General features: G+C 39.2%; 2 protein-coding genes across 8 annotated transcripts in view; both read left to right on the forward strand.

Annotated features, from left to right (window-relative positions):
• Window positions 1-491: 491 nt before the first annotated feature.
• Window positions 492-12,027, forward strand: Ranbpm (Ran-binding protein M). 7 transcript variants are annotated; one of them, XR_013083030.1, is made up of 10 exons: window positions 494-763; window positions 2,876-3,231; window positions 3,418-3,599; window positions 4,051-4,163; window positions 4,242-4,664; window positions 5,117-5,437; window positions 5,878-6,061; window positions 7,839-8,658; window positions 9,922-10,000; window positions 11,706-12,027. XR_013083030.1 is itself a non-coding variant. In XM_076796475.1 (7 exons), the coding sequence occupies exons 1-7, from the start codon at window positions 565-567 to the stop codon at window positions 6,009-6,011; spliced, it is 1,728 nt and encodes a 575-aa protein (XP_076652590.1). In that variant the 5' UTR covers window positions 494-564; the 3' UTR covers window positions 6,012-6,394. The 7 variants fall into 7 exon arrangements, 2 of the variants coding, with proteins under 2 accessions (XP_076652591.1, XP_076652590.1); XR_013083029.1 differs by having other exon boundaries at window positions 9,922-12,027; XR_013083028.1 differs by lacking the exons at window positions 9,922-10,000; window positions 11,706-12,027 and having other exon boundaries at window positions 7,839-9,834.
• Window positions 12,028-14,909: 2,882 nt separating this feature from the next.
• Galphao (G protein alpha o subunit) overlaps window positions 14,910-18,659 on the forward strand; it is a 34,282-nt gene continuing 30,532 nt past the window's right edge. The window contains exon 1 of the mRNA XM_076796487.1: window positions 14,910-15,670. The gene's annotated coding sequence lies outside the window, so the exon portion shown is untranslated. The remainder of the gene's footprint in view (window positions 15,671-18,659) is intronic.

The following is an 18,659-nucleotide window of genomic DNA, read 5'->3' on the forward strand; positions in this document are numbered from 1 at the left end:
TTTGTAGAATGTTTTTAAGTCAATATTGATAAGATAATCAATTTTTTATCTTAATAATAAATATGGTAAAAAGACCTGTGTGCCATCTACGGCAAAAAGTTTAAGCTGTTAAGAAATTAATACAATCTTTATTCCCTGGATGGCGCTATCATGATCTTTAAAAAAAAAAAAATATGCCATTAGATAAATATTTAAATGAACGTTGTTCTTGAATAAAATCAATACAGAAGTACTAAATAAACGGGTGGTCTAATTCTTGCTGATTTTAATTAAAAAAACCGCGCAAGATCATCGATCTTACAGAGTAGTTTTCAAGCGATTTGAAAATGGCGCCATTCCGTGCCACTGGAAATTGTCGAAACAATTGAATGAAAAGTCGCAAATCGCTTGATAGATGTCGATACGGGTAATTTCGCGTGTTCAATTATTCTGCGCAAGTGTGTTGATCTAAGTTTTCATGTGTCCGAGAAAGCAGGAGGGTAAAGCTGTGTGTTGCGCAGGGCCGTTGCGCAGTCAGTCAAGAACAGTCCACGGGCGAGAGTAGTGGGGCTGCTCAGAAGAAAGATGGCCGCCACCAGCGAGGAACGGAGTGTTATGGAGGTGTCTCAGACGAATCCTGGGCAAAACCAGCCCGTCGATCCTCTAAAGCTACTTTATCCGATGGTAAACGAGGAGGAGACACCGCTGCCAAGGTCGTGGAGTTCCAAGGACAAGTACACGTTCATCGGCCTCTCTAAAAACAACCTTCGTGTTCACTACAAAGGTACGACATCGCGATTGCTCCCCCGATCTACAGGGGCCGTGGATCATTCCCGTGTCCAGGTCGATTGATTCAGCACGAACACCCGTGTCAGAGCCTGTCCGAGGATCGCGGAACGATCCTGGCCAATCGGATCTGATCGTTGCCCGATACGGACGAATCGTTGACGGGGCTTGTAATATCGATTGAAAATGGCAGGGCTCCGTTTCGCGTGTGTCAGCGACCTAAACAAAGGAATCAGCTGATCGGTCGTGGTCTCCGTTCGACTTTCTCCTGATCGCCTCCATCCTCTGTTGTGTTTCTAGATTTTCAACGGTAATACCCCTCCGCGTCGAAACCCCCCGTCGGATTCGTGTTGTTCGTGGGCTGGATTTTTCTCGGATTGACAGAAAAAATGAATCTGCGTAGGGGAAGACGCAATGACAATGACAGCTGCGATGTTTGAACAGTTACTTTTCTCTCTTTCCTTTTCTCATGCGTCTCTCGTCTCTTTCTCGCACCTGATCTCTCTCGCTCACTCTCCCTCTCACTCTCTCGCTCTTTCCGTCTCTCTCACACTCTCGCTCCTCCCTCCCTCTGGTTCCATCTTCGTCGTAGATTAATCTGAAAGTTTACATATTTTTCATTTAAATGGTTGGACTTGTTAGTTTCGTTGCACGTGGCGCGTGACGCTGCTGAATATTGCAACGTGTCGTTGTCATTACGCGGTTTATATTTATCAATAAAATCATTAGCATAGTCGGGACGCCAGAAATTTAACGTTTCATGCTCGAAAGCTTATCGCGTTGTCGACGCTGTAAACAATTAAGAATAGATTTTTCCGTTTTAATGGGTGTATTAGATCGAACCGTATTGTTCTAGTTAGTTAATCTCTCTATTTCCCGATTTTTGTCGCTTTTCGATTTTGCCAACCGTTCGGTTTCGCAGAACGCGATTATAAAATAGTACGAATTACTAACTTATTTGTGTCCAGACAGCGAATTAATGTATGTGTTTTACGTTCTTTTTCAGGATTATAGTAAATGTAGATTTGTCGTGACTAGAGTGCAATTTACACCACAATTATTTATGTTGTTTTAACTTTTTTTTTCTACGAACAAAAAGTTATTTTACACTTTTACACTATCTTTTTTATGTTTGTTTCGAATATGCAAATTCAATCTTTGACAGACCAGTTCCAGAAAATTAACTTTCATAATAATTTATAGTCTCTCTGTCTCTTGTCTGTTAATCTTCTGTGCTTAAACATCTACAATTATTCTATATAGTTGTCAATATTATTTTTGAAATATTTTATTCAATTTTTCATAAAACAAATAAAAATATGTACTGTATCACAATAAATTATTTTATAATGCATGGTAATTAAATCATGCAATATTGAAAATTATGTTCAGTTCAACCCAATGATCAATATCATTTATAAATAATAATGGAAGAAACATTTTATCATTTCATATAGACAATTAAAGAATAATTTATTCAATATTCCTTTAACTAACAATGAGAGCAACACCAAGCTTCGAATCTGTTGTGTCAATATTTTTCGTTGTTAAACTAATTTTTAAACCACGAAAATTAATTATTCGTGTGTATATGTAAGCATATTTGAATTTTATGTAATTAATTTCAAAACTTTTAATTTCTTTAATGGATGCACTGAAGGAATAAATAATTCATCAGAGCAATTTGTGAAATAAACATCTGGGTACAATATAACAAGGTAATATTTATTAGTTTATGTTTTAAATTCTAAACATTCTATATGAAATAAATATTCTGCCACAATTACATTCTTTCATTTCATGTATATACATCCAACTAAAAGAAAAATGTGTAAAATTCTAAATTTAAAACAACAACAATTCCAACATATTTGTCCAAGCAATTAAACCATGTACCTGCAAGTAGACAATTCTGAACTCATTAAAGAACTTAAAAACAGTACACAGTTGAATAGATCAGGGTTTCATCCAAATTGCGAATTATTATAAACTAAAGTAACAACTGAAAGACACTCTTTCTTTGTTTTTCACTTTAGAACTGTGTAGTCGTGGTTGCTACTTCAATCGACTCTTTCATCCGTCTAATAAATCCATGGTGATTCTGTTTCAGGCTACGGAAAGACTCACAAGGATGCAGCCAGTGTCCGTACAACACACTCAATACCGGCAGCATGCGGTCTCTACTATTTCGAAGTGAAGATTGTCAGTAAAGGTAGAGACGGTTACATGGGTGTTGGTTTATCTGCACACGGTGTAAACGTGAACAGGCTGCCAGGCTGGGACAGGCTCTCCTATGGGTACCATGCTGATGATGGACACAGCTTCTGTTCCTCTGGAACGGGACAACCATACGGGCCAACGTTTACTACCGGCGATGTAATCGGCTGCGGTGTGAATCTTGTTAATAACACTGTCTTTTACACAAAGAACGGACACCATCTTGGTATCGCATTCACTGAACTTCCGGTAAGTACAACTCATTCTTCTGCTTAATCGATTGCTTTTAAGAGGGATGCGAGAACACGAAAATGTCGGGTCGGGATTCCCAAGAGTTTTGGAATTCTCGAATGTATCGGGATTCCCTAATAACGACTATCGGGTTCTCGCACACCTCTACTTCCAATTTTCACTAACACGTTTGACCTTCCACAGCCAAATTTATACCCCACGGTGGGTCTTCAAACACCAGGAGAAGTGGTCGAGGCAAATTTCGGTCAGGAACCGTTTGTCTTTGACATCGACGACATGCTCAACGAGCTCCGTGTCAGAACAAGATTGCAAATCATAAACTATCCCACGCCAGATCATGGTCAGTGGCAAGCAGTTCTCCACAAGTAAGTTCAACTCGTTGTCTCGCTCTCTATGTGGGAATGCAGTGTTGGAATGACAGTATTGACGACCTGTCAATAATCAAAAAACGTACGCACTTTACGAATTGCTTTATATTTTTTATTGTCGTCATTTTTAGCAGTCAGACGATTTAAGTACGAAATACAGGAGAGCAGAATGTTTCTGAACTGTAAGATCACTAAAAATTGTTGAAATAATACTTTATTTTAATTTTTTTTTTTAGTAAAGACCGTGTCGAGACATAATACGGTTGTTTAGAGAAATTTCTGTCGAACATGCATCCTAAGTTTCGCCTTTAAAGTGTAGTTTAACATACAATCTGAAAACATCGTGTTCCTTCTGAATTTTCTATTTTCTTTTTTCATTCAATTATGAAAGTATGTGGATCAGTTTCTTATTCGTTATTTCTTCTTTAAACGTTTTGTTTATTTGCAGAATGGTATCAACATATTTAGTCCATCACGGTTATTGTGCCACTGCCGAAGCATTTGCTAATAGTACTGGTCAAGTGTTGGAGGAAGACTTCAACTCCATAAAAAACAGACAAAGTAAGTCTCGTGTGAAATAGATGATATGATATGATGGTAATCATTAGAGTACACCTAATTGATGTTATTTGTTTTCAGGAATTCTAAAGTTGGTACTGGCAGGCAGAATGGGAGAGGCCATAGAGCTGACGAGTCGACTGTACCCGGGTCTCCTCGAGAGAGACACGAATCTTCTTTTCGCCTTAAAATGTCGACAGTTCGTCGAAATGGTAAACGGCAGCGACTCCGAAGTCTGCCAGAATTCCAACATTAATCAAACTAGCGTTATACAATCGACGAAGGCTTACACGAAGTCTTCAACGAACGGCAATGTCGAGGAGATGAACATTAGCAACGCGATCAACGGCTCCACTGAGCAACAGTTCGTCAACGGTCAGATCGAGGACGATGTAGATATGGAAGAGAGTATCGTCAACGGCGTCAGAACCAATAACGGCTACCAGAATGGCGATCTGAACACGAACGGGTATAAGTGTCAGAACGGAGAGGACGTTGACATGGGTGAGGCGTTATTGTGTTGTTCCGTGAGAAAAGTAATCGACGTTATTTATTCTTATTAACTCTCATCCGTCCCTCATTTTCGCCACTTAATGTGTCCGTCGTGTGCCGAATTGACACAATGGTAAAACATCGAACGAAATGAAACGATAAATAATGAACTTTGCTAATGATTTTATCGTGGATAACGTAATAAATATTTACGCGATATGTTGATCGCATACTTGCGTTTCTTGATTTCGTTCGCGCGTGTTCGACTTCGCATTGTCTCGATCTTATGAACTGTTCTACAAATAGTATAATAGCATCACCCTGTACATGAAAAATGTATCAAATTGATACGAGGTACGGATGAGAATCAAAAGCAGTTCGCCTTTTTTTACACCGATTTATATTGTTCCAAAGCTGCTTCCGGTTGAAATTTTTCTTGAAAAGAAAATTTCACCTGTTCCCAGAGATCGACAATACCAATCAAACCCACCAGCAACAAAACGGCAGTTGTACTCCAGAGAACACATCGAACAAGGCGAACAGAAAACAGCTATGCGGCGGCGACAAACAGGCGATCGAGAAGATGCTAGAATTCGGTAGACAGCTCTACTCCCAGTCGATACATCTACGACAACAGCACGGGAAGAGCGAAAGCAATAAAAAGATGCTGCACGACGCGTTCAGTCTTCTTGCTTATGCGAATCCGTGGGATTCGCCGGTCGGATGGCAGCTCGATCCACAACAAAGGGAGACCGTTTGCGCAAGACTCAATTCCGCCATCCTTGGTAAGACAATGCACGTGTTTTGTTTGCTGCATATAAATTGAGAGATTAAAATGGTGTGCTCGAATTGTAAATGAGTGCAATATTGATGAGATTGCAAATGCGTCTTCGCCCAGATACTACATACGTGTATAATAATTTCATGAGGCGCAAATCAAGAGAGACGCATATATTACACATTAGCCACACAATCAAAGGTCCTTAAGATTCCAAAGAAGTAATGTAGTAACTAAGTAACAAGAGATCAGTACAAATGTTTAAAAAATGTTGTTAGATGGTCTAGTTCTCTAAGAAAAATATTTAAGCCCTGTCTGCAAAGAGTTATCCAGTGTTTTGGTGGACCATATTGAGTGTAGAATCGTAATTTGACATGTTTTGGTAATTTATGTAAAGAAAGACGGTTGTTTGGCAGTTGGTTTGATATTGTGTGAACATAATTTCAGAATCGAGTAATTTTCCACGACGACCACCGTTGGAAGTCGCAGCGTCGCACGCGAGGGAGCTTGTACGGTTAATGTCTCGCGCAGAACTTGGGGCGTGCGGCTTCGCAGATGTAGATAATATCATCCAATATTGACGGTGCCTACCCCTGCTGCCACGTCTGCTTCTTCTGCCGGCACGAGTTTGGTTAGTAATTCTCTTAACGCGTTCATTACGCACCAATTGCAAGAAGTTGGGGATAGTTGATATGTCCTTCCTATGATCGACAGTGAAAAAGTCAACGCGCGAGCAAGTCGAAAACGATACAATTGAATGCGTATGCGGTCGTTGTTAAGTCAATGAGGGAGGAAGATTGTTAAAGTGTCGATAACCTTTAAATTAAGCTATATTTTGTGATAAGATGAATATCATGCATATTTAAATAAAATACATTTATTAATTTTGTTTATTGCTACGAATAAAGTATATTCACTCTTGTAAGAAGAATAAAGCATTTTTTTTTTGTTTATTCATCTGTCATCTTGAGAGGACTGGTTTTTATCAATCGTTTATCTGCATGCTCATACATTCCTTGCGCACGTGTCTCTTGATTTCACCCCTATTCTGTGTCATTTGTATAACTGATTTATTTTTTATACCATTCGCACTGAAGTTTCTTGACTGTTGTCTTTAGCAGCTTTTTTAAACGTTGCCTCAAAAGTAGATATGAAGTTTCAAAACAACAGTATATATGTACATTATTAGAAGCTACTTCCTGTATATCAATTATCCCTGGATTCTCTGCAAACTATTTTTACATTTTTCTACATTTCTACTTTTAATCTGAACTATAATTTCTTTGTTTGATCTCATCGATCGAATAACGTTGTTTTATCATTTTTGATAGTATGTGCAAATATACATATTATACGTACATTAATATTCTGTAATTATAGATCAAGAAAAAGTCTTATGTTTCTTTTTTTTTATATAAAACATATGTCCACGATGAATATTCCGACATTTTTAGTAAGTATTAAGAATAAATTATTTTATACAAATATAACTCTCCTATAACAGTTAAATGTTAAGTACATTATTATATGCGATTAGTCTGTTATACAGATTCTTGGCAAAGTATTCATCATTTCATCCATTGTTTATAGGGGAGCTAAATAGAATAGGTTATGTCAACCTTCTTCAGACGCCCATAAAATTTGCCCATTCATTTTTTATTAACAATATTTTAATTGATATTGTTACTAATTTAAAAGGAATGTGCGTTATGCAGTCTGTTGATGAGGATTGTTTCCTTCAACCGAATTGCGGTATAGTAGATAGCAGCACTGTCAATGCTACTCATTAGGGGATTTTCCTACTTGAAGGTCGAAAAATAATAGGGTTCTTGGCAATTGTTTAAAAATAAAACTAATGAGCTTGTTAATTACAAACTTTGTGACTATGTTGATCAATCTTTAAACATTTCATTCAAAATTGTGTTGATTTAACCAGAAGGTTTCCGCAAAAAACATGACTGCCCCAAAAGTCAATAACCTTTGAAATTTTTTTCAAAGGAATTATAAAACTTTTGGATCATTTTATTTCACATTTGAGGTACAAGTATCAATTTTTACATCGAAAAATATTCAGTGGTGATGGAAATATACATATAAACATGTTTGCAGGGTCTGGAGTTGCAAATTGGAATTTTGTAGTCTTCGATTCTAAAAACAATTAAACGCTCCAAGTAATATCATGAAATAAAGAGTGGCTCAACATCGAATCTTACGATGTTGCCAGTTTCACGAATATGTCTATAACACTCTGGCATTATTTAGCTTGATGTTTTGGAGCGATCAAAGTAGAGAGACACCTTGAATGTCCTTCGTTGCACCATCACTTTGTAGCTCCATCGGCTGAGGTGGTCAGTCGACTTGACATCCCCTACAACCGGCCCTGAGTAATTGATGAAAGTTTGTTCCAGGATGTGGAAACGGAACGTGGAGCAGATAATACTCTTGCAGCATCAACGTCGCGACATCGCGTGCCTCAGCTAGAGTCTGCTCCACCGGCAGTTGGCTCTCTGGCTCGATCTCACACGTACACCTAAACACAAACGAATACATATACACACGCGCGAAAAAACCCACCAAAAAGTACACAACGTTATGGCATACGGGGATGAGTACGAGGATGGCGATTGAGCTGCCGTTAACCGTGTATGTGGCCGAATTATTGAGCAAAGGTGTCTGACAAGACGCAAGCCAATACGTTATGTTCAGAGTGCATAAGTATGCGAAGTGTAAGAATACAAAGTTACAAGCAGTCTAAGATCAAAATCGGAGGAGGAAGATCGGGAAGCTAACACGTTTAAAGACATGAACGTAACAAGAATGGTAGTCCGTAGAACCAACATTTGAAAAGATGAAAATTCTTTCGTTGAAGTTGTAGATGGAAGAACCTCCTCCAGGAGTTCCTTTCCATGACGAGACTCGAGATCGCTGAGCGAGATTGTAGCCGAGCAGATGGAAAACAAGGTTGAAGATGGCAGCGGAGGAAGGAGATATGAATACAATGACGGATGACGTTTCAACACCTGCCAACCAAGACGACCCTTTTCTCGTTTCCTTTCTTCTTAGCCCGACACTTACCATAATCTCAAGATTGTTCCCTCGTTCCTCCTCATCTGCAGACCTATATCATGATCATAACAAGTCATGCTCTCTTATCGGGCTTAACGCAATTAATGGATCATTGCTGTCTTATCGATCTTAACGCAATTAACGGATCAATGAATACTTCAGGTAGGTCACCAAACCAGTTTTACCGCATTCTTATAATTTGATTCGATTCTCTCCTCGATTCCTATCGTTTCACTGCATCGCTGCCTTTATTGTTCCAGCTACCATTTGCTTTTCACTGAACCTATAATTGCATGACACAGCTTAAGTAAAAATTAATCCTATTGTATCGTCATTTTGTATGTCCCAGACTCTGCTCAACGTTTTATATGCTGGTACGTGTCGCCTTGTTAAGTTTGATGTACTTGGTAACGAGAAATTTTTAGGTTCATTTAATCATGATTCCTTCCTGAAGTTTACTTTTATCACATCACCCCCCTCCCGTGACGTTTTTCCTCGTCGTAGCTCGTTGCATAGGTTTTCCTCCGTAACGTCGCGCTACGTCACAAAGTGGTGGGGGTAGAAGCGCGATGCTACGGAGGGAATACTGTATTTCGATCTCGTTTGATTTAATGAGAACTGTCCGAGTTCCCCTGGTCCATCCAAGTCACTTTTTTATCGAAAGATTAACGATCTAACGAGAAAAGTCTCGTCGACAATTAATTGCATTATTAATTCCCGACGAGTATTCTGGATAGCCTTTCTAATCGTGTCGTCAACGAGTCGATTTTTGTATCAATTGTTAGCTTTTAAAGCGTAAAAAAGAAGGATGAAAAAGGTAAAAATAAGTATACAAGAATATTCTTCGATTACTTGTCATTATTGTAATTTAAGGTAGAGAGATAAAGGGAGACCGTTTCGTAGGTGATACCGTTTTTCAAATTTCGTTTCACTTTCGATCTACGTATGTCGATAAAATAACGATGAAGCAATAATAATAATTTTTAAATAACGTTTTATCTTGTTTTTTGGTATCTTTGTTTTCTTTTTTTAGTTATACTATATAAATTTTTACTATTTTCTATTGTTACACTTTCGAGCCCCCTATCGACCGGAGATATACGTTTTTTAACGACCGTAATCGTCATCGAGCAACCGTTATGTTCTTCCGTTCATTTTTTTATTTTGTTTAAGAGATAAAAGAGGTACATATATTGTGCGTTAGTGATTAGACCGTGTGATTACGTGGAAAAATTTGATGATTCTGAATGATTGTAAAAAAGAAAGATAAGTCGATTATTATGACAGTTATACAATGATAATAAAAGTTGCATAATTAAAGAGAACGTTGTAAAATAAGCGGTGTTTTATATTTCTATCTGTTTCTTCTACTTTGTTGACAAAAATATTATTTATCGTTTTAATGAACAATTCTAATTGTTTTAGCGTACCACGAGATAAAAATTGCATGAGTTGCTTGAAAAATGAAATTTCGATAGACGCCGGAAAGTGTTTCCGTATTCAGGTAATGGATATTTGTTTAAATAAATTTGAAACATTTTTATACGCAACGTAGTACGAAATCTTGAATCCGGAATCGGACACACGTTCTTTCTAATCGCATAAGATGTATAGTTAAATTATAGATAAAGTATAAACGAATGCGAATTCGTTTGGAGCTGAGTGACCAAAATCTTGCTTTTTTTACGGATATAAAGATTGAATCGATTTTCTTGAAAAATTCTCAATTTTGAATTGTGTACATTATAGAATTATTTTTTTAATTACAAAGAAAATTTCAATCGAGCCGAGAATTAATTGTTAAACAAAAAGCAAATTTTTGGTAACGGAACGAGGGAACGACGAAAAAACAATTTCGAACGAAACGAAGACGTAAGGAGACGAGATATGTGTATAATAATAATATTAATTAATACTAATAATAATAGTAACTAACAATACTAATAATGACGACGATGATACAAAATTGACACTCAATTAATTAAAGTGAACAGATTAATAATAAAAAGAATATATATATACACATATATACATAAATACATATACGTATTCATATGTGTATGTGTGCACATATGTATGTGCATGCTTACGTATGTATATCCATATACGTATATCTATGTATATGTACGAAACAATCTTGTATTCTACGATAAGTAATTGTTTTTTATATGCGACATAGTGTATTATTATTACATAATACATCATACGTGTACATATACACACACACACACACACACATACCTGTGTATACGTATGCGCGTCTATGTAGAGGAAGTATATAAACATATATATGTGTATAAATGAAAAACAAAGGAAGTATAAACGTATGGCTAGCGTACGCGTGAGATTTAAGCTAAATTTTATTATTTTACATGTGTGTATATTTATTGGCACATATATTGGTATGTCTATATGTGTGTAATTTTTCATACGAATAGGATGCGTCACAGTATGTGTTTAAGTGCCATCGAAAATTGTTCAATGTCGCATTGAATTTCTTTTTCTCAAGTTACCAAACAATTCACTTCGGGAGCTCAATATTTCTTGGAAACCAACAGTACCACATGGTGCCACATTAGAGAAAATATGGTAACCCAATATCATGGTGTACCGTACCGGTACCTTGTATATTAAAATGGTATTGTGCTATTGCAACACCACTGGTACCCCCAATGTTTTGTAATGGTATCTCGTAATACCGTGGTATCATTGATGTACGTGTAATAGAATGATACTCCTGTCACTGTGATATCATTGGTACTCCGTCTACTAGAATGGTACCCTGTCCCTGCGTTGCCATCGGTACCCATGCGTTAGATAGGTACCTTGTCACTGTGGTATCATTGGTACCCTAGTGTAGTAGGACGGTTTTTCATCCTTGTGGTATCATCGGTACCACATTGGTACCCACGAGTACCTTGATATGGTACCTCGATGATCGTAGCGACACTGGCACCCACATGAGGGTCTCTATTATTGTGATACCATTAGTAGCTCACTAGTATGGTAGTCGGAGACGAACAAAATTATCGACGATTGCTGAAAATAGTCTGCAAAGGTTCGCGTCCTTTTGATATCTTGTTGAATAGTTATACAATGTGTTATTGCTCAGAACAGTTGAGTAGTATGTCATTTTACAATTTTATTATGTAGATACCTTGCGTTACTTTTGTTTTCGCTAAAAAAACATTTTCGGTTTGTTTCATTAGGAGTTACAGATTTATCAGGAAAGATTGTATGAAATGTTCAGAAGAACTTTTTGTTGCTACAGTGAATAGTTTTGAAAGGAATTACTAGCATGTGACACTTCATGTGACTCATCCTGTATACGCAGACATAGTATCGAATAGGTGTATGATTGCTGAAGAGGGTGCGTGGATGGGTGAGTGATACGAATTCATTGATTCCAACTGTAATACAAATGGAGTTACTTGATGATTTTTAGTGTTAATCGTTTTTCTGTACTATAGGTAGAGAGCCACGAATATCTTGCGAATAATACAGTATGATTTGGAGATATTGTTCGTTGAATACTGTTTCTATCATTCATTTTAAAAGACATCCTGGAATTATCGTTTCTTGGTGGATTGGAAGAGTGGATGAATTTTTCTCACATTTTCTAATATTCCTTTTATTAAAATCGACTACTAAAATCTAACACTCTCCGTTTAGCATATCTTTTAAAAAGTAGTATTTTTTTTTTTAAACTAAACCGATTTTTATTATTTTCCATAAAAAATTATATTATTTTCAGATGGTTTTATGGATATCTGCATTACCTACAGTCTGTAATATCTGCTGCAACCTCCATTACTCGCTGTCGGTATCGTTACAATGCAAACAACTGCATTATCAATTATCGGTAAGAAACTGGAAGAATTTCCCTTTTTCTTATACTTTTAAGGAAATTGAATAGAAAGGTATTGATGTAGGGTTTAATACTAATGATCTCATGTAGGATGAAGCTATAGTTAATTTCTGCGTAGCGTAGAAGAGAATTACAGGGGTAGTTGTGTAGTTCTGCAAGAGGGGGAGAATAGACACCGTTGTAATTGTGTATGGGCATAATAAACTCCAATAAATAAATAATGAAATCTCTCGTTTATTAGATATCATTAGACAGTCAACCGCTCGATACAGTCACTGCTCGATAAATCATACAGTTGCCTAAAATCCAAAAATATTCAAAGTATAATAAGTTCCCACATCGCAAGCTTTTAAACCTCTACATTATACACCATAAGACCCATGCTGCATAGGGCGTTCTCCTTTACGTCTTTTATCACTCCTCGAACATTACCGAAGTATAGTCTTCGAGCGTGCAGCAGTAAATCCTGCTAAGAGGCGATACGCCATTAATGGCAGCAGTATACAGCAACCCTAAGCACCGCTTAACAGTGCGCCGGGTAAACAGAGGACCAGGTGGCAACCACCGAAAATTTTCCAAAAAACTCTCATTCCGGGCCGAACAGTCCCGTGTATTCAAGCCGCAGACTTGGTTTGAAAATCCACACCCTCCACCCCTGAACCTAACCTACTTTAAGCCGAGCATTGTCCCCCAGTTTATCAGTTCGACTGGAGCCTAACTTCCCGGCAGACCGCAGCGAAACGTGATTCGCCATTGCAGGTTACCAACCCTGAAGAGACGCGCGCGCACGGTGTGACGGATCGCCAAAGTGAGCGAGAAGTAACAATTAATCTTGTCGTAATTCCCCCACGTCTGATTACTTGTTATTTCATTACAATGATTCAGCTGAATCGCATGAGAAATTTCGTACGAAATAAAGCAACATTCTTTGTTGCATCTGTAATTGAAGTAATTAGTTCGTTATGCATATTCGTTCAAATAAATTAAGTTATGGTAGATTCTCTTACAACCAATAAACTATTTAAAGAGACTGTTTGTATACGTATCTTCCGTGGTAGGGAATGTTAAAGCATTTTGAATTAATATTTTGTACATTCATTGCATATTTTATTTTTTTGTTCGCGTTCTACGGAAGTCCACTGTAACCACGAGACTTGACATGTTATATTATTTGTTTTTTCTAGACTGCGGATTTACTGCATTTATGACAAAAATGAGTAGATGGAATTTACAACAGTAAGAACGTTAGAAGAATTTAAAGATACTGTTATATTATTTTCGACTTACTAACCCTTTGCACTCGAACGAAAAAAAAATTAATGTATGTACTGTGATTCAAATCAATTGCTGCATTACTAAACGTCTTTGTGTTTGATAGATTTCTAAGCGTTCAAGTGTGGTACGAACAGATATACCCGATTTCATATACAGTCAGTCCTATAAGTATTCGTACGCTCTTAAAAAGCGCATAACTTTGTCAATATTGGTCTATACTACTTGAATTTGTTTGAGAAGTTAGAACAATTCGTTCGCTACATAACGTGAAAAATTGTTTGATTAAAATTGCAATCGCTCGAAATTGCAGAGAAAGTACTAAAAGTTGTATTTTGCAACTTTTTAATGCGGGCTTATATTAAAAATTTAAAAAGTACGTTTTATACATCTGTATCAATTATACATATTCTGAGCTACAAACGTTTAACGATGAAAAACTTAAGGGCGAAAGTCGCAGAATTTTGGCATTCTCAGGGAATTTCGTCCTTATGCGATCATTTTGGAACATCTGCAGCTCATTGCAACGTGCACCGATTTTGATGAAAATCGTACTCACTAAATTTTCAATGTAAGTCCTCAGAAAAAAGTTGCAAAACACAACTTTTAGTATTTTCTCTGCACTTTCGACCAATTGCAATATTCGTAAAAAATTTTGTTCACTTTATGTACTGATCCAATTGTTCTTCTCAAACAAATTCAAGTAGTGTAGTCCAATGTTGACAAAGTTATACGATTATTAAGAGCGTACGAATACTTATGGGACCGACTGTATTTAATTTGTTTCAGGTTGTGCGGGAGGTTGTTGCGCGCGATGCGCCCGATTCAAATCCTCGAGCTCTCGATCCCGCAGGACGAGCCTCTCGATTCCTCGATAGCTCGCGCCGCGCAGGGATGAATCCCGCGCGTGCGCACTCGCGGGGATCTCTCCTCACCATCCCGGAGGGTCCAGTGGTGGGGTCAGTCGGCGGATCGATCGACGTCCCGTCGAACCTCGCGGCTGTGAGCGCCGCTGCGCTTCTGGGGCGGGGCGAGAGGGCGCCTCAGTCGTGCACCGGAGCTCACCAGGGACGCGTCCAGCTCCTCGAAACGCTTCGGGTTGCTCGTGTCGCCGGATCCTCTCTCTTTTCTCTCAGCCGACCTTTTTGTACACGGTCCGTGGATCCCGCACATAAGTTTACGCGTCGGTCGAGCCCTTCATAAAAAAAAAAAAAAACAAAACAACACGAATCGCGTTCGTCCGTCGTGTCAGAGAAAGAGAGAGAGAGATAGAAAGAAACAATATATACATATATATATATGTATATATACTTATCCATATACAGAGATATACAAGCATATACCTATGCCCAGAATCTATATGTACATATATATACATAAAGAAAAGAAACGTGACCGTTCGGTTTGACCGAAGTGCTAAGCTCCCCCCCGGAGTACGAAGAGAGAAAGAGAGAGATAGACGGAGAGATCGTCATCGATTCGCACCACCGTGTCACCGTCGCCGATATATATTCCAGCACGGTTAGTTAACTAACTAGCCGCGGGTAGCTCGGCTCGGCTCGGCTCGCGCGCGGCGCCCGGCGAGATACACGCTTCAGTGTCGCGGCCGCACTTCGGCTCTTTCCGTGTACGTTCGAATCGGTCTCACTCGGGCCGGGCCCCCGGTGTTCGGCGCTCTCTTCTCCGGTGTTCTCTCGCCGCGTTCGAGTTCTCTCGCGGAGAGTGTTCGAGAGTTCGAGTTCGCCGGTATCGATTCGACGAGCAACGACGACGGAGAGACGTGACACCGCGCCGTACACAGATATACGCGGAGAAAGAGAGAGAGAGAGAGAGATAGAGAGATAGAGAAAGAGGATCTCTGCCAGTATCCAGTGAGACGTGAGACTTAGTGCGTTACACGTCGTCGGGGACAGACCGGGTGCGTGAAATAAAAAGGGGACAGAACGCAAGAGGACAGGCGTCGTCTATGTGCGCGCCCGGTGACACCTGGAGCTACCCTGGCACCTAGCGGATCGACGCGGGGTGGCTACGCCAGTGAGTTGTTTATTTCTACTAGCCATTTTACGTCCCTTTTTGTCGATCCGTCCTAGAATTAGTTTCACGGCAGGCGAGATAGAGAGAGAGAGAGAGAGATATATCTTTCTCTATCTCTCTCTCTCGTTGGCTCTCTAGCTCGCAGCCCCTTTTCGCCTCTACGAAATTGATCAGTGGGGGGAGGAACATTTAATAAATGATCGTCGCGAGCATCGTCTCCGATGTATAGTGTGCTCGAGGCTCGTGGGAGTGAGGTGTGCGGATTATGGGACTGGTGAAGTGACTCCGTGACACGCAGACGCGAGCCAGGCAGGCCGTGGCAAGGGGTTAACCTGTTAACAGGGGGTGATGAGCTAACTCGCCTTTGAAGCTATAGCTAGCCGCTCTGGGGGATTCGCGTCTTAACTTTCGGTACGACGCGGTATTATTCTTTCAGGTTTCCTCGGATTTTTGATCTTTTTTTTTTCTCTCGAACTTCTCCCTCCCTCGCTCCCCTCACCGGTTTTCTTGCAATAGTTCGCGTTTCGGTTGACTGACGGCTGTCGCCGGTTATTTTTGGACGGTTCTCCTGGGGATACGGCCCTGGGTGCGACGACGGGCAGCTCGTGTCAATCGTTGAAGGATGGGCCATTTTTATTTTGTGGTTCGCTCGATCGGTTATGGTTTTGTTCCTCTTTGTGTCCCCGGGCACCTTCGGATGCCGGGTTTTTCGTGCTTGTCTGGTTTTTGGGTTAGGGTGGTTCACGCTGGAGGATTGACCCTTGGGTGGCGCTGCCTGGGTCCGTTCTGACCCAGCTTTTCGAAAGCTGCGTGGAGAAATTTAGACGAAGCACTTGTATATTTGATCCTCGGGTTTTTCGCGACCCTTTCAAGTTTTTATTGCCTATAATTTATCCCTTGGTAATTTTCCCCCATTTTCGTTTCATACTATGGAGTATGAAATTATAATCGATGGAATTAAATGTACGTACGAAATTGTCTTCAACGTGGGTGTATGTTCACCCTGAAGAGCGCACGGAGGTTAGAAATGTTTTTGAAGGTGCCTGTGTACGGGTGGAATGTAAAACAATTGTTGCTAGGTGGGAAGATACTGTGAACACGATCACAGTCATAATAACTGTCCACTCCACTCCTGTGTTGCAAGTCGGAAGCACTGGGAGTGGGGTGGACACCTATTATCGCTGTGCGTTATCCGGTAATATTTCTGACGTTTTTCAACGCAATTACGTAGCTTAACGAACGATTGCTGGGTTGAACCGATTGTTGAACATCTGTCCATGCATTGCCAGGTTTACAATTGTCGATAGTAATCGTTCTCCGGGGGTTATGAGAGAATTGATGCGAGGATGCGTTGTTGGGGGTTGCATTCAATGCGCAGATGAATCGTGCTGCTTGCCAGCGAGAGACTTATGACCCGGGCGGCTCGGATTATTTGAACAGGATGCGACAATTGAAATTTTGTGTACAAAAACTGGTTCCTTCTCATCCTTTGTGGGATTTAGCAAATTTTTGGAATCTTAACCTCGCAAGGTTAAGACCTGTCCTAAGGTGTCCTAGGTCTCTCGTAACCTCTGGAATTTTCTGTAAACTGGTTTTTGCCGCTGTATTGCAAATAATTCTTTACCCTCTTGAAAATATTTCGGTAAATTTTTCAGCACTTTTTCTGAGATATTACGATAGTCTGAGAATGCAATTATTGTATGGTCTATTGGAATACTTCAGGGTAGTTCAGGGTGTTTGATAATTAGTTTAGTTGCGAAGAAAAACCACCCCCGTTTTTTGGTAGGCGTAATAAATTAAATAGAAACGTGTGCTCTTCGGTGAGAACGTTAGATCGACGTTGGCATTAAGTATACTGTAAGTCACTAGAGCACGCAGCCGCGTACAAGGCTGGGGGTTAACCTATTAACGAGGGTTGATGAGTCAACCAGCCATTTTTGCTTAGCCACATCCACCCCTAATTAAGGATGCTTCTCTTCGATTGTATTCTTACAATTTCCTAATTTTAATTTTTTTTCCTAAGCTCTTTACTATGGACAAGATATAGCTCTTTGATTTATATTTTCTTCAGGATGAAAATTCACTTTCTTTTTTTTTTAATTATTACAATCGATCTCTTTTTAATTGTGTCGTGAGCGTTGTGTCCTCTGCTGAATTAGAATACAAAATACGAAGGGGTCTACCATCATCCTAATGAGGGTTAATAGTCCCGTTTTAAACAATTGTTGCAGACAATTTTTATTTTGCATAAAAATCCACCGTTTAGCGATCAAGAATTAATTTAGTTCAATTGTTAGGTTTCTTTGCCAAGATGTGAATTGTGTGCCACGAGTCGAAATGATTCATGCCGCACGGCGAATGCTGGTCTTATGTCCCGAGCGGCATGAATTATTTTCATCGTTCTTATGCTTCTTCCGAGGACTCGCCGGAAGTTGGAAAATAGTTCGCGCGTATTGGGAGTATACCGAGGTTGGCAATGCTTTCTTTGACAGTTCGAACGCCACTAACTTTCATACAGTTGCCGAACTATTGACTATATCGATTTTAACCTCCTTGACACAATGGCGAACCATCCTTGCGACAGCAGTCGTCCTCGGCGACAAATCAAACCTGAATTTTTTACTTCGTCATTTTATGATCGTTTATCTGATTCCGTTTTAACAATTACGAAGTGGTCATTGATCTTCGGTAACCAATTTAATTCAAGTCACAACAAGCTGTACCTTTTATTCCATTTTAATTAAAATGTCGATAACGGTGTCCCTTTGATTAAATTTTATTTTAAATATTGAAAATTGCGTCTCTTTTATTCAATTTTAATTTCAATATCGACAATAACGTTCCTTTTGTTAATTTTCATGCAAGACAAAAAATTGTGTCCTTTATTTCATATTTATTTAAAAGACAAAGAGGTTGCGTCTTTTATCTTAATCTAAAATATTAAAAAGAGTGTGCCTCTTATTTTGTTTTTATTTCAATACCAAAGAGT

Source organism: Halictus rubicundus, chromosome 11, assembly GCF_050948215.1.
Source record: "Halictus rubicundus isolate RS-2024b chromosome 11, iyHalRubi1_principal, whole genome shotgun sequence".
Classification (NCBI taxonomy): domain Eukaryota; kingdom Metazoa; phylum Arthropoda; class Insecta; order Hymenoptera; family Halictidae; genus Halictus; species Halictus rubicundus.

Coding starts and splice junctions, on each gene's coding strand:
- Ranbpm (XM_076796475.1), top strand. CDS start 565: ATGGCCGCCACCAGCGAGGAACGGAGTGTTATGGAGGTGTCTCAGACG. Junction 4,665..5,116: donor CGGAGAGGACGTTGACATGG/GTGAGGCGTTAT, acceptor ACCTGTTCCCAG/AGATCGACAATACCAATCAA. Junction 5,438..5,877: donor ACTCAATTCCGCCATCCTTG/GTAAGACAATGC, acceptor ACATAATTTCAG/AATCGAGTAATTTTCCACGA.